This window comes from Crocodylus porosus, unplaced genomic scaffold, assembly GCF_001723895.1.
Source record: "Crocodylus porosus isolate Cpor-Errol unplaced genomic scaffold, CroPor_comp1, whole genome shotgun sequence".
Lineage (NCBI taxonomy): Eukaryota > Metazoa > Chordata > Crocodylia > Crocodylidae > Crocodylus > Crocodylus porosus.
The window spans coordinates 1,457,530-1,472,820 of NW_017728929.1; the positions used below are offsets into that span (position 1 = coordinate 1,457,530).

The window sequence follows — 15,291 nt, forward strand, 5'->3', positions numbered from 1 at the left end:
TTCAGTCTTCCTCCCATCCTCAAGGCAGTAACATATTTGCTTTAGATTAGTATTATTTATTGAGATGCCTTATATTTATAATAGTCCCCTCAAACCAGGGAAAAGTCTTTTCAATCAGCCTAAGCATATATTTTCTAACAGTTTTGTAGATGTTATCTTTTACTATTTCTAACCAAAAAAAAATCCCTCTTAAGGTTCTCAAGCATGTATCATTATTCCTCTTTACGTTTGACTGATGCTAACTTATTTCTCATGGGGGCTCACCACCACCCCCATATCCCATCCTTATTTTTCAAAGAAGTACTTTGAAAAAACCTTGCACTATTTCTCTCCCTCTCATACACATAGCTAGTTTAATTTACCAGATACCGCAATTTATATAAAAACCATGCCCTGTCTAAACATGCCTGTCCATCATTATAAAGAGATATTGACATGAATTTGAAATGACTGTCTTTTGCCTAAAGAGGGGACACTAACTATTTGGTTGTTTTATTTAGTGAATACGAGAAAAGGAAACTACAAAAAAATTCCTTAGCAAGAAAAAAAACAAAACCCTATGCTTAAACCTCCCCCCCCTCCAAAATACAAAATGCAAATTTGCTAGCAGATTATAATGCAGGGCACTGTCATACTTTGAAGGGAGGGAGTTGCATGGTTCTATGTTTACTTCCCCTTAGTAACTTTCACAAAAAATTACACGTCAAAAGAATTATCTTCCAAAACTGGAACCTTCCAAATTCATCCTGGGACCTACAAAATTAAGTTTTGCCTTGTCTGCATGTGCTCATACTAAAGCTTTGATTATTTTCCTTTTTCAAACTTGCAAAAAGTGTTACATTGCCAAATCAATAAACAAATGTCAACCCTATAACAAATATGCAAGTTTGATTTCTGTATCAACCCTGGAATATCCCCACAAACAAGTAACACCATCACCATCCAATTGACTATTTCAGCTTTTTCTAAGCAAAGGGATAGGTTTGGTAATGTACCTGGTGAGTTAGGAATTGTGGGTCCTGACAGATCCAGGGGTGGCACAAAGAGAATTAATTCCAAACCAGAAAACACTTTATTAAGACTATCTTGCCACTGACCCTCTGCAAACAAAGCTGACAGTTTTGAGAAACCTAGCTGAACTCTGGGCTAAAGCCTAAGAGGCAGAAAAGTCCTAGAACATAAAAGACTTCACAGATTAAAAGCAGGACAAACTGAACCATGAAGTTAAGCAAGAATTAGAGTACTGCAGATTACAAATCATGGATATAACATGATTCATGTCTGAACTAACAATAAGCAAACAGATGTCCACATGCTGCAATTAGCTATACTTCCTGAATACTCTTAATGAATAACCAAATACAGACTGCATTGCAGTCATTAGTTCTACTATGGTGAAAGACACAGTTATAGCAAGTACTTTATGATAAAGTAAACTGAGCTCAAACTCCTCTCAGGTGAAGGGGGAAGTACACAGCCCCAGCTGTTATAACCAGGCATCCAAAAACAGGTAAGAAAAAAAAAATCTTGGTTATCACCCTTCCCAACAAATGGTAGTATATGCCCTATCCCTTTTAACTTAATGAGCTTTCAAGCTCTGACAGCTCCCATAGCTATTTTTCTTATCCACCATCACGGCAGCCTCATCTGTACTGAGCTTGTAAACTAGCTCTCTCTCAGCTAAGCACCACTCCTTAGAGTCAACAAGAAAGCAGTCACAGAGAAAGCAAAGTAATCAAAGGGCTTGAGTCTGAAAAAGAGACATGTTATCAAGCTTATCCACAGCACTTTCTTCTCCAATGGCCTCACAAACACTTAAACAGGATCAGTGATGACAAAAGTCCACAGTGCCTCACATAAGAGTGCTTGTCTGCACAAGGACAATAACCATGTATCAGTCTCTGGCTTCCACAATTGATGATGACACGGGAAGGCAAAACAGATTCTATCTACAAGGTTGGTTTAGCTTTTTTATATACTGACAGGTGTTAAAATTTCTTTCCTATGTCAAAAATGATGTGAAGTTACACACAGGGAGAATGATATATTCCGAATGATTTTTAACCCAAAAATCAGGGTTTGGGGAAAAAAAAAGACAAACTCTTCAGCCGTATGCAAAGTCTATAAACCACTAAAAGTACTATGCCATCCCTTACTCCAAAGTCACTCTGTGCTTGTAATTTAAAGGAAACATATTTAGGTGATGTATTTACCATGCTGTTAGTAAGTTACATTTAGAAAATACATTAGATAGCAAGGTTACAATGTCTCAAATGATTATTTGCTTTCCAGCAAATAATACCCTTTTCAGCTTTAACTCACACATTCTCTGTTCTTTTGCAGTTGGATCTTTTTTCTTCTTTGTTTTCAATTATTTTAGTTCCCCACCAGTTCCTCAGATGCTTCTCTCAATCTTTTTGCATACCATTTTCCCCTCAACTGTCTTTTACTTTGTCTTCCCATCCCAACTCACTTAAATATTTTACTTATCTTCTCTATTTTAACCACTAAAGATGCCCATTTCCACATTTATCCCCATTCATATAAACACTGAACAAATTCTCGCCCGTTTCCCTAATACCCAAAGAATTTGTAAAATTTCTTACATATAAGAGTCTGCACAAAGCTAGAAGCTTAATTATTTCTGTAAATTAAACCCTAGATACTACAGAATCCAAGAGATTCTCTAGGGAACCAAGAAACCTATAAAGTTATTTGCAATACGTAATAATAACCACAGCTATTCAACCACAGAAATCAAGCAGCACTGAAGTCAGATGAGCATTTAAAGGAAGCATGACATTTTACACAAAGTTCTTGTTCTAAAACTTGTGCCTAAAACCCTCACTATTAGTAAGGCCAGCAACTCTATAGTCTGAAGGGCCAAGCATGATGCTTTAGATAGGAACGGTTCTCCACTGTTTCTTTCCTGTTATTGTTAAAAACTGAAAGCCTCTGACAGGAAACTTCTTGCTTCAATGTGCTAGCTGGAAATAAAAACATGCTACATTCAGCCCGCCTAGCCATCTTCAGACAATGCCTGCTCAAAAAAAAAAAAGGGGGGGGGGGGGGGGAGGAAGGAGCCTGAGGAAACATTGCTATCATCCTAATCCATTCATTTTGGAGACCTACCCAGGCATTCCAACCATCGTGTCTGTCCTGTGGCTCAGAAATAACCCGATGCCACTTAACCGATCCTGCCGGCGCTGGTAAAGCTTGGAGGACGTCAGTCCCTTAAGTCGCATGCTGGCCATGGCACCCCACGCCACCATAAAGGAGAATGCAGAAAGATGACTGAAACAGCATTTATAGCTGAGTGAGTCACTTTCCTTCTGGGAGTTCCCCTTATTTCTCAGAAGTGCGAAAGCAGGATGGGCAGAATCCCACTCAAGTGCTGCTTCTTACGCTTCACTGGTTAAATTCCTAATGGATCCACCAATTCTTCTTCCCTGGATCCTAGCAGCAATTACCTATTTAAGACAGCGTAATAAGGCATCTACACCAATGATTCATCCTGCATCAGACTTGCACTCCAATTCTACACAAGTTCTATTTTCCAAAAGACATTTAAAACTTTCATTCTTCAAGTAACACATCCACTTAAGCTAATAAGGTGCCTCAACCAAGTGCACACAACAGTAGGCTGCAGAATGGATTAGCAGATCCTCTCAGCAAAGTGCTCAGGATTTTATTGCAGGCTTGCATTCAATCCCGGCTATTCTAAGTCAGGCCCATGAAGACTGTTGCATCATAAAACCTCTTCATGATATTGCAATAAACAGAGCCCTTCATTCCACTTGGATTAAGTGCATCTCCAGAAGTTAAAGCACGAAGACTCTTTGCTCTCTAGATATACTCCAGGCTACAAAAGCAGCATACTGCACTGGACCAGGAAGTTGAGAAGAGTGACATATTTTACATTCCAACCTCCAAAGCACATACTCTGTTGGGAACTGAACAGGGGCTCCAGCCAGCAGTTCACCCTTTATACCACTCCTCTTCCCCGCCCACCCCTTGGATGGAGCGAGGATCACATTACACAAATGGGCCTCAAAGTAAAAAATATAACAATACAAAAGTCAGTTCCTTAGAGGCACAAAGGGACCAAATGGAAGGCGAAAGGCATATACAGGTCAGGATGTCATCTCAGCAGCAGCAGTAGCACAGTCCATGAAAAGCAATCACATATTGATTCTACAGTAAATAGAGAAGATACAAGCGTAATCATGAGATTACATATACTGGTACCATGTCTGCACTCTTGCAAACTCTAAGAATAATAAAGTGAGAAAAGTGGAAGGAATGATTTCACAACAATTTGACTAGTGTGAAACAAAAATATCAGAGCTCTTAATATCAGAGCAGAAGGGTTTAATTAGGATCCAAGAAAAATGTACTAAGAACATTAGCTTCCAAAAGCAAAAGGCAAGTGGCATCCTCATGGTCAATTTGGAGTTTCATAGTTTGCACCTGAAGGTAATCTGCAAAGATTTTTCTAAAGTTGTCCATATGTCATATTTATTTCACTCTTGACCAGAGGCAATGAAAGTGTTACAAGAGCCAATGACTTTCTATTTAGCTAGGACCTAAGTATCTGTTCCTAAAAACAAGAATGAAGGGAAGGAGGGGTGGTGGTAAGGGGCGGAAAGCATCCTTTAAATGCACATACCCCGGCTCTTTTATCAAAGAACAGACACCAGCTCAGGATCCCTCCATATGCCCCTCCCCAGCCTTTCAAAGTCATCTTTTGAGACGATTAATGTCAACACCTTAAGGGAATGCTGTTTGAATTGAAGTAAGAGAAGTCTAGCCTTCTGCTTTAGCCAGAGATGGGTATCCCACCCCCAAAAAGAACCTTGTCTGGCAAATTGCTAAGAACTTTTAAGTTAGTTAAACCAGTCAGCTAATCTCTGAGAACAGGTTTCTATGGAAAGAATCATTATCTTAATAATGCATATTCACCCCGAAAACCAAAAGCAGCTTATATTAGTTTAATGCATGAAGCTAGAAGTCCTATAATTACTGACCTTGCTATACTCTAATTCTTTCTACTTGCAATTACATTATAAAATGTGGTCCACATTCACAGCTGTAGCTCCTGTCCACTAAATTAAAATGCAGTGGTCAGAACCTGGCCTACCAGAATACTTTAATGAAAAATAATATAGTCCCTGCTTCTTACCTTAACTGAATTAGGACGCATCAGTAAGCATATCTGTATATGCAGCTGCTCTTTCTGTGGACTGCAGGAAGTACAGAGGCGTCTCCAAGTCCCACTGAGACCAAGATTGCAATGACAAAGATAATGTCCTACTAATAATAATGCAGTGAAACAAGCACTTAAGGACCCTTCTTTAGACCTTACCTAGAGCTACAAATTTGTAAGTGCTCTTCCAGTGGCAGAAGCAATAGCATAACCAGAATACATGCCATTTTACTTCAATATTTTCAAACCAAACACTCCAGTGGTAAAAATAAGAAAAGCCATAATTTTCAGTTTGCTTTGTGTCTTTGATACCACTTTGTTTATTGCTCGTTTCCTTATTTCGCTTTGTGTTGGAGGTAGTTTCTAACACAACCATCAAGAAAGAAAACACACCAAAAATGAATAGAGGAGGAAAAGATTCATGGGGAGTATTAACATTACTGGGAGGAAGAAGATATAGGGAAACTCTTTTTTTGTAAACTAACTAGATTTCTAGAACAAAGACTTCTTTTAGAGGCAACATCCATCAGGCAAATTACCTTTTTAGGTTCTCTGAGACTTTTCAGTGTTTAAGAGAAAAAAAAAACATACTTTTCTTTATCCTTACATGAATTTAACAAGTCATCTGAGGTTTGAAATAGAGCAGCATAAAGCTAATAAATGCACTAATAGGTAGAGAAAGAAGTTTCCCTAATTTCTTTCGGTCTTGGTAACTATCTTTGGGTGTGAACTTGCAACACCTGTAGATATTTTCAGACGAAAGAGTGATTCTTAACATTGACTGTATTCCTTTAAACCGCACATCAACTTTGAGGTAGTATTATATCTATTTTACAGATTAGTAAGTGAAAGTATAAAGAATTTTAGTAAATGTAAATAATAAGTGGTTGCCCATCTCAAATCTTTTGCATTGTTTTAACCCAATCCATACACAATATATACATAATAAATGTCAGTATTTGAAGTTAATTTGCCATACACAAGGAAAGCAGCATTTGCACTTGACAATTTCACCTTACGCACACAAGTATAGTACATACATTCTGATCACTATTTTAATTAAATTAACATTCCCTAACGCTGTACATCAGTAAACCTAATTACGGAAGCTATTTACGTTTAAGCAGTTATCTGCTCAAATAGAAAAGCGAGAAGAATATATAAAATGGAAAATTCAGTTATTGCTTTCTTTTCTACAGAAAAGGATTGGTATTATTATAGTCACTGCATTAAGAAACAGGTTCTTTTGAATCCTCTTATATGCGTTTCCTCCCTAGCTTTTTTGCTGCTGTGTCAATATTTTTTTCTGAGTTTGTCTGATGCCCCGTCTCTTCCAAATTGTAAAGATAACAAGACTATCTTGACTTTTTTTAAAGCTATTGGCCCACCAGTCACGTATAACAATTCTGGCTCTAGTAGTGTTTACACTGATCATTTCTATTTAAAGATTGAGATAGTTTTACTGAGTGTGCTGACACATTAAAAAAAAATACTAACTACATGTCTGAAAGTGAGGATGTATGCATGTGCTTTGCTGAGTCATATCCAGAGTACTCAGTGCCTTGCAGAATTGATCCTCAAATGGATTGATTATTCATTTACTGAGAAATAAGCCAGTTGATTTAAAGCTGCAATAAATATTTCTCTCTGATAATTCCCAAGGCAGAATGAGTAACCATTCTCTGTCTGAGGGAGACACAGAAGCCAAAAGTTAGAAACTTTCGTAACTGACACATTTTCCAGGACAAATGTTCTAAAATTAAACAACAAAACATGTTGCTTTGTATAACCCACTATCGGAAAGCTCAAGCCAAGACTCACTCATTTTCAGACATTCAGGGGGGGGGAAAAAAAAAAAAAAAAAAAATCAGTCCTCTGTTTTATTGCCTTGGAGGAGGAGAAATTAGAAATCCTGCACTATGCTAGTGAACTGCCCAGAAAGTGTCTCTAGTACTTTGGAATGTTGCATAAAGCCTCATGCTCTATATTACCGCCTCTTACTGAAAAGAGTTGTGATTCCTTAAAAGGCAGGGATATGAAACTACACTAGGGAACACCAGGATTTAACAAACAGTACGGGGATTTAACTTCTCTTCGTCCTGAACCTGAGTGCACCTTGCCTCCTGTAGAACATTTAAGACAATATCATGTACTATTTACAGGCTATGGTATACTAGGATCAGTCACATAGTACAAATCATTCCCAGATGCCTTTCCCCACCTTTAGTTAAGAGTTGGATAGATCCGCTCCTCCGCTCTGTAAATGCTGACAAAGTTTCAGCCACTGGTTCCTATTGCAAGGAGGCAGAATATGCATGCCCGCAGCATCTTCTTATGCCAAAACCGGTGCCATAAGATATGAGCAGCTAAGATTTGGAGCGGGGGATCAGATTCAGCAACAGACTCCAGGAACAGGAAGTAAATATACTAGGTGCACTCCACCTAACCCCATCGGCCTAGCATCCTCCACTTTGCAAACCTATGAAACACTGACCATTTTACAGGTGGGGTAATTATTCAGGTTACTGCAGATGTCTTCAGCAGGCCACATGAGGCACTAGGTGTGCTGCAGTCACAGAAAGGCAACAAAGTCAAAACCCCAAAGGAGTTACACACTCCTGGATTCAGAATGCCAGGACTGAGGAGGGCAGAGCATGCCCACTAAGTGCCATCCTAAGACCTCATTGCTTGCAAAGTCTAGACAGACAGTGCCTGCTTAGTGTGCTCTCACAATTCCCTTAAGAAAGAAATTTAGGAGTTGCTTTGTACAGTTTGCTAGAAATATGGGCTTAGTGCTCAACAGGCATCAAATGTTAGGGATTATCCAGAAGAGAACTGTTAATGTAACCGAGAGGACCACGGTGCCACCTTCTACATCTGCAGTGCATTGACGCCTGGCACGCTGGGCCCTGCTCCAGCCCCCACACCTCCAGCAGGACATACGGAGCAGACACCGAGAAGGGCAGCCAGGTGGAGGAGCGGCACGGAGGGCCCCCCCGTGTGAGGAGAGGCTCCCGAGGCCAGGCCCGTTCGCCTGAGAAAAGAGACGCCCGAGGCGGGACGGGCTGAGGGTTTCCCAACTCCCCAGCGGCAAAGCGAGGACTCGGTGGGGATTCCCCATCCACCGTCTGGCACGAGACACGGCCCGGGGCTCCCAGCGTGAACCCGGGAGCTGGGAGGTTGCCAGCGGCGCCCAGGCAGCTCTTTTACCCCAGGGCGTGCCGTTCACGCGCGGACCGCCCCGCCCCGCCCCCAGGCCCCGCGGAAGCCGACCGCCCCGCCGGGCTCACCAGGGGCTCGCTCAGCTTCTCGGGGGGAAAGGGGCGCCGGCGGCGATTCAGCGCGGCACCTGGGGGCGCAGCCTCCGAAGGGCCACGGCCGAGACCTTCGCCGCCGCCGGCCGCAGCGGAGCCAGGGGCAGCGGAAGCCCTCCTGCTCCTCCGCAGGCCCCTCGGCCTTTCAGCGTCCGCACCCTGCCACGGGGCGACGCAGGAGCCTGGGCAAGGCGCACCTATGGCCCGAGGCGGCAAAGGGCAATTGTGATGAGTTGCCCTCTCGGGCCACAGGGCAGGGAGCCCTGCCCCAGACTCTCCATCGCTTCCACAATGCCTTCGAGCGGAGCCCAGAGCCGGGGCCGGGGTCCCTTCCGGGCCGAGCTCAGGGCACCTCAAGGAAGGCAAAGGTGGAGGCTCCAGGCCCGCCAGGTCCGAGCCCGGGCACAGCCGCGGGGCTGCCCAGCGGAGCGAGGCACCGGCGGGGGACCTGCTCCTGCCCCAGCGCGGCCTGGGCACGCCCCGGCGCTGAGCCCGCCGCCCTGCCGGCACTGGGACGGGACGGGACGGGAGCGCGCCCTGTCCGGCCCCTCGCCCGCCGCGCCCGGCCCCGCTCACCTGCCCGTCATGGCGGCTCCGGGCCGGGGACTCAGCCGCTTGGCCCGCACCCTCCGCGCCGCCCCAGTGGGCGGGAGTCCCGGCCTAGAGCCCGCGGCCTTGCCTAGAAAGGGAATGAGGCCGGGAGCGGCGGCCGGGGCCGACCCTGGGCGGGGCCGCGGCTGGAAGTAGAGGCGCTGCCTTCGGCCGGGCAGTCCCGGAGCTGAGCGGGGGCGGGAAAACCCTCCTTCCCGGGAAAAACGGCGGCCGGGTTCAGTGGGAGGCGGCCGGCCACCGTCGCTTTGCCCCGCTTTCTGTGTTGGCCGTTTAAGCTTCCGAGGAGGAGGAGGAGTGCTGGCTGCAGCTGGGGCACTGAGCCCCTGCTCCGGTGGGAACCAAAGCCAGAGGCTCAGGGCTGCCCGCAGGGTCTTGCCCCTTCTCGGGGCACGGAGCGATGGCCATGATTTGGGACCAGGAAGGATTTCACCCCGTGGTCATATCGGTGCCGGTTGGGAGGAGGGAGCCTGCTAGATGACCTTGCTTCTAGCCCCGCTCCTTCTAGGACTCTGATTTTTGTCCTTTTTCAAATGCATATAACTCAACCAGCCCAAGAAAGTGGAGTGGATGCACTCACTTGAGTTTAACTTGATTGGGAACAGTTTTAATAAGTGAAATAAAAGCACTTCCTGAAATGAAGGGTGTTTGCATGGGTTTAACTGCATGGGTTTAGTTAAATCGGTGCTGAGACGTCTCCATTTTAGAGATCTACATTTTCCCCATTCTCATGGTGCCGGAGCACCTTGCAATCCTTGGTGTGTTTTCTTGCCCTGCCCACATGGGTCCTGACCAATTTTCACGGAGAACCCGGGAGCAGGGTGCCAGCCAGCATGGGGCTGGGGTCTGGTGCAGAGCCACAATCTGTTCCCCACGAAGCCCTGCCCACAGAACTGGCACCCACCTAGTGCAGGGCCACCTAGGGAGTTTTGGTGAGCTGTTGTGGGGGATGCTGATCCAGCTCACGACAGCTCACCAAAACTCCCCGAGTGGCCCTCAGGTCCAAATAATTGTCCACCCCTGAATTAGGGAGACTGTGTGAATTCAGGAACAGCTATTACAGTGTGTGGCTGGTAGGTAGTGGGGGAGCCAGTTTGCTTGGATCCAAGGGTTACCCAAGGATAAAATGGATTTAAGGGAGTGGCCAGACACTGGGCCATTGGAGAACCTGATGCTAATGCATCTTCTCCCTCCCTTTCAGAGGGGTAACTTTATCCCCAGCCTGACTTACCCCTGTATAAAAATTGTGCGTCAGATATCTGCTCCAATTTTTCTTTTTTTTACTTTAGCAAGAAATCAAACTACCATTGGCTGCAAGAAAAACCCTCATGACACTTGCTGGCACCTTTACAATGAAGTGAAGTACAAGCTGCAGGGTGACATGGGGATCATGGACCTTCCACCACTTTCCTTCCTCATCACCCTGGGCAGCCTGGCCTCAGCCTGTGGTACAGCCATTGCCTCCCTTGCTTCCAGGCTCTGGTCAGGGATTGCGGACGGAGGGGTTGAATACCACCTCCATCCAATGAGGCCACAACAACTGAGCTGGATTTGGGGCCCAAGGATTCTGGTTCTGAGGTGCTGGCACTAACTTCTGTTGCAGCTGGAAGGGCCTTCAGGACAGGAAGGAGTGAAGATCAGGTGGGCCAGAGCTCTGCTTTTGGGGAAAAACTCAACACCCCACAAGTATTGGAATAGGTCATGGAAGTTATATGGATTGCACCACAGCACACCTGCCTGATTTAAAAGATCAAGCAAAGCTTTATTGGCTGCACACAGCTAAACTAGCAATGCTACACACGTTAAAGTGAACCTCAGCATGCAGCAACAATCTTCAGTGGATGTAATGAGTCTTCAATCAGCCAGCCATGCTGGGGCAAGGAACCCCAGTCACCATGTCTGCATTAGCTGTGTGATGTTCCTGAGGTGCAGTCCAAGCAGAGACAACTTATTGTCTTTTACTGTTTCTTTTATGACTTGGCATGACATCACTGCTGCTAGGTGGTTGCTAGGCTCTGTTCCTATTCTGTTTTATTTTTCTAAGCAGTTTTATCTTTCTAAGTGATATTTTCACTATTTACAGCTGCAGTCACCACTTTGTGCCAACTTCGAAAACATAAACCTGTTTACTCTCTGTTTCCCAAGGTTGATTTCTTGTTCTTTTCCTTACTGGGGCTTCCTGATCTGACTTTTGTCCATATCTGTTGCTTGTTCTGCTAAGCCTCCAAGTCTAAGTGTAAAACTTCACATCAGCTGTTTGAGCCAATTTGGGATTCATCCAGAGGATTCTCATGTCAAGGCACTACAATGAGCCTGTATTTTCCTTTCTATACTGCCTCACCCCAAAATGCCCCTCCATTCTCTCCTCCCCTGCATCAGGGTGTGGGAGGGGCAGCTAACCCACCTTCCCCCTGACTGAGGCTTTGCCCTCATAGGAGAGGTTGCCGTAGGGTTTCTCTTAACATCTTCAAAACCCCTTGTGATGCTCACCCAGCACAACTGGCTAGGGAGGCCACAGCAGGCAGCCCAGCCATGTTCTTGAGCATGAGGGATGAAGGCAGATAGGAATGTTTCTAACAGCACAGTATATCCTCCTCTACAGCACTGAGGTCTGATCCCCTCCTGGTACTGACTTTCAGCAAACTGTTTTGTCCTGAGGCTGGTGGAGAGCAACAAAATGAAGCAGGTGCTGTGTGGAGGTAAGTGCCAGACCCTCCTGCAGGTGCCCCCAGGGGAAATGCCATGACTACTAAGGCAGTCTTCCTAGTCACTGGGGATAACAGGGTATCCAGACTGTGGAACAGGCTCCCTCCAGAGCCAGGTGCAATCACCTACCCTGGAAATCAAGAGGAGAGTAGACAGGCACCTTGCTGGGGTCACCTGACCCCCAGTTATCTTTCTTGTTTGGTACAGGGGGCTGGACCCCACTATCTTCCAAGGTCCCTTCTGGCCTTGCAATCTATAAATCTATTAACTGCTTTTTTGGTACGGGGTAGTACTGGGGTGGAGGTAATGTATTGCTAACCTCCCACTTTCATTGCCAGTGGGAAGATTTTGGCTCTACATCTACTTTACAGAAATGGGAGAATCCTCCCTAGCTTGTTCCTGTGGGCAAGCAAAACTCAGGGGCATCTGAACCTCAAGCCTCTAGACTTGGGTCTGCATGTAGGATGTCTGCCAAATGATTTGAGGTCCCAGGCAGGAGTGGAGGATGTTTGCTGGTAGTAGGGCCATATTTGGTTCTTGAATGACCTGCAGATTTGGAATTGATTTGGCTTGGAACGTGAAAAAATTTCTTTGAAAATAAAAAAGGTGCCCCCAGTGGGCACCCAAGGCCTAACTCATTGCCTGGAGTCCCCCTGGAGTGTCCCACACACGTAAACAGGGCCTCCACTGTACTTCCTGTCCCTGATCCAAATATGAGTGAAGAACCCTCCCTTCCCTGGGCTGGTTGGAAGCTCTGAGCAGCTAGCAGGATTAGGCCCTTTATGACTCTCACAGAGTACTTCCCAGGAGCTATTACCAAGGCTGGAGCTTCCTATAGGCCCTGATGCTTTTGAACGAAGGACAAATGGAGCAGATTGAATCCTAGTTGTTTGTAGTCCCCTGATGCCTGGTACACCTGTCCCAAATTCTCCGTCTGCCCTGACAAGGCAGATCACCAGGTCTGCACCAGGGCATTGTCATGATCACCAGGTCTGCATGTCCTACTGCTGAACCAACATCTCCTCCCTCTGATGTTCCTGTGCAAACGTCTTGTCCTTTCTCCCCCTCTGCAGTTCTGGAAACCTTTGCCCAAGCTGCAAATGTGAAGTTCCATTCCCCAGCATACGGGCAACCACATACTGCCTGTAACAGGGTGGAGGGTAATAAGCTGGGGGAAATCCCTGCTCACCCACTCTGGCTCCCCACAGCTCCCTGTGGCCTGCAAGCAAATAGCCAGCAGGAAGTGATTGGCCTGGCTCATAACCTAGCAACATGGAGAAACCCTTGGGAATGCTGAGAAGCTGCACAGCATGGGTGAGACTCACCTAGGAGGTCTGACAGCTGGCAGCTGAATGATGAGCATGCTGATTGGAAGCCTATAGAACTGGTGTGAGGATAAAGACAGGCTGTTACCTAGAGGAAGGGAGTAAAGAGGTTATTAAGTAATGGAGGTTGTGGTGGGAGTGTAGGGGAAGGAGGAGCTCCTACCCAGCATTGCTCTGCTACAGGTATGCAGATTGCTGCTTGCACATTTACAGTGCCACTGGACTAAAGAGAGGTTTTCTTCAAGCAAGGTAGCACTGAGTTTGGGGCAAATCTGTTTTAGGGTCTCAGACACATATGGTGGGGACTTCTTGCTGTGAAGCCGAGCCTGTAATGCCACGCACTGCCTTGGGAGGTGTATCAGCTGTGCTTGAACTGAGCTGGGAGTCTCACTGCTGCCAGCCATGACACCGTGACACCCCACACAAGGACCGTCCTGCAATGGTTCCTGAAGAACACTGTCCACAACGAGTACGCCGGTGACCTGAGGGCCAAACCCAACCAGGGCAAGGTCTTTAATGTCACCTCAAGGTGGGACTCCAGCAACCACTTTGTGCCCAGCAAGATCTTCAAGCATTTTGTGGACTGGCACTTCCTCCACTGTGCCTGCCTCAACTGTGTGCCTCTGAACAAAGCCGTCCACTATGGCTACCGGGACAAGAGGTGCTGGCAGTACGGCTACAAGGCAGAGACTGTCTCCTACCTGCTGTGCGCCTGCAAGCCGCATGCCACAACGCTGTCCAGGACTGCCTGGTTAAAGCCATCCCAGACGCAGCAGGGGCCATCCAGGGCTGAGAAAGCCAGATGTGCCCCAACACAGTCATCACCAACGAGGAGGCCAAGAACATTGCGACAGTGGACCTGACCATCCCCTTCAAGAACTGGTGCCAAGCCTTCACCAACGCCTGGGCTTGCAAGTGGGAGGAATATGCCCCACTGGCCGACATCCTGAGGAACTGTGGCTATGATGTGACGGTTGACACGCTCATCATGGGAGTGCTCAGAGCCTGGTTGGGTGGGTGGGATGGAGCTGTGGGCTGGTGGGGAGCAGGACAGATGGGCGTGGCTGGGATCATGGGATGGGACTACGGGGTGATAACTGTGGGGGCTGGGGCCTGAGGCAGAGCCATGATCCACTCCCTGCACAGCCCTGCGACTGGTGCCGCTTCCACGGGCAGGACGTGCTGGGAGCGGCTCACTACCTGCCCTGGGCCCTGGCTGCCCGTACTGCTCCTGGCCACTGCTCCCCACCCCTGCCTGCAGTCCTATCCCGGGTCAGACCAATGGCCATAGTTGGGGTCAGGAAGGAATTTTACCGCACAGGAGGGGAGGGAGCCTGCCTCTAGTGGGGGGGGGGGTGTCCCTTTACCTGGGATCTTTTGGGGGTGTATTAACAACCTGTTATAGAAAGAAGCAGGACATGGGTTGCTGGGTTCCCCTGTTTTACTCGCAGCAGGACTGTGCTGTGGCAAGGCTGATGGTAGTTTAGCACAGAAGTTAGATTATGGATTGGCAGGGGATGAGCCTTACCTCAGACAGGGGTTAGACTAGATGACCTCTGGAGCTCCCTTCCAGCCCCACTCCTCTAGGAGTCTGGGGATTGTTTTCCCTTTTTCTAAGCCCATGTAATTTAGTAAGCCCGAGTGAAGTGCTGCGGATGCGCTCGCTTGGGTGTAGCTTGACTGGGAACACTTTTAACAAGTAAAATAAAAGCACTCCCCGAAACAAGGGGTCTTCGCGTGGGTTTAGTTAAACCAATGCGGACTTCCCGGTGACGCACGTGGATGTTCCCCACTGTCATGGTACCTGAGCACCTCGCGCTCCTCCCCCTCCTCCCGTCGCGGCCCCGCCCGTGACCGAGGCGGAGCTCGCGTGCAGTTTCTGCCTGCCCCGCCCTGCCCCGCGCTCCCGCCAAGCACACCTCCCGTTGCCATGGGAACAGGAGGGCTCCGAATGGCACCTGAATGCTGCCCCTCCCCCGCAGCGAGAGCCTGTCTCGGAGTAACCCCGCCCCCTCTCGCCGGCCGGATGTGACGTGTCAGGAGGCCGGGCAGCGCCGTCAACCGCCGCGCCAAGATGGTGGACCTAGGCCAGCAGCTGCAAGAGTACCTGGCGCAGTCCAGAGCCGGCGGC

At 47.3% G+C, this 15,291-nt stretch overlaps 1 protein-coding gene across 2 annotated transcripts in view; it reads right to left on the reverse strand.

Annotated features, from left to right (window-relative positions):
* LIMS2 (LIM zinc finger domain containing 2) overlaps nucleotides 1-9,265 on the reverse strand; it is a 49,299-nt gene extending 40,034 nt beyond the window's left edge. Inside the window, exon 1 of one of the 2 annotated variants that reach the window (XM_019542914.1) lies at nucleotides 9,097-9,265. In XM_019542914.1, coding sequence (XP_019398459.1) covers nucleotides 9,097-9,107 — 11 coding nt within the window. In that variant the 5' untranslated portion in view covers nucleotides 9,108-9,265. Of the gene's footprint in view, nucleotides 1-3,132; nucleotides 3,942-9,096 lie in introns of those variants that run through there. The other variant, XM_019542913.1, reaches the window with a different exon arrangement.
* Nucleotides 9,266-15,291: the final 6,026 nt, after the last annotated feature.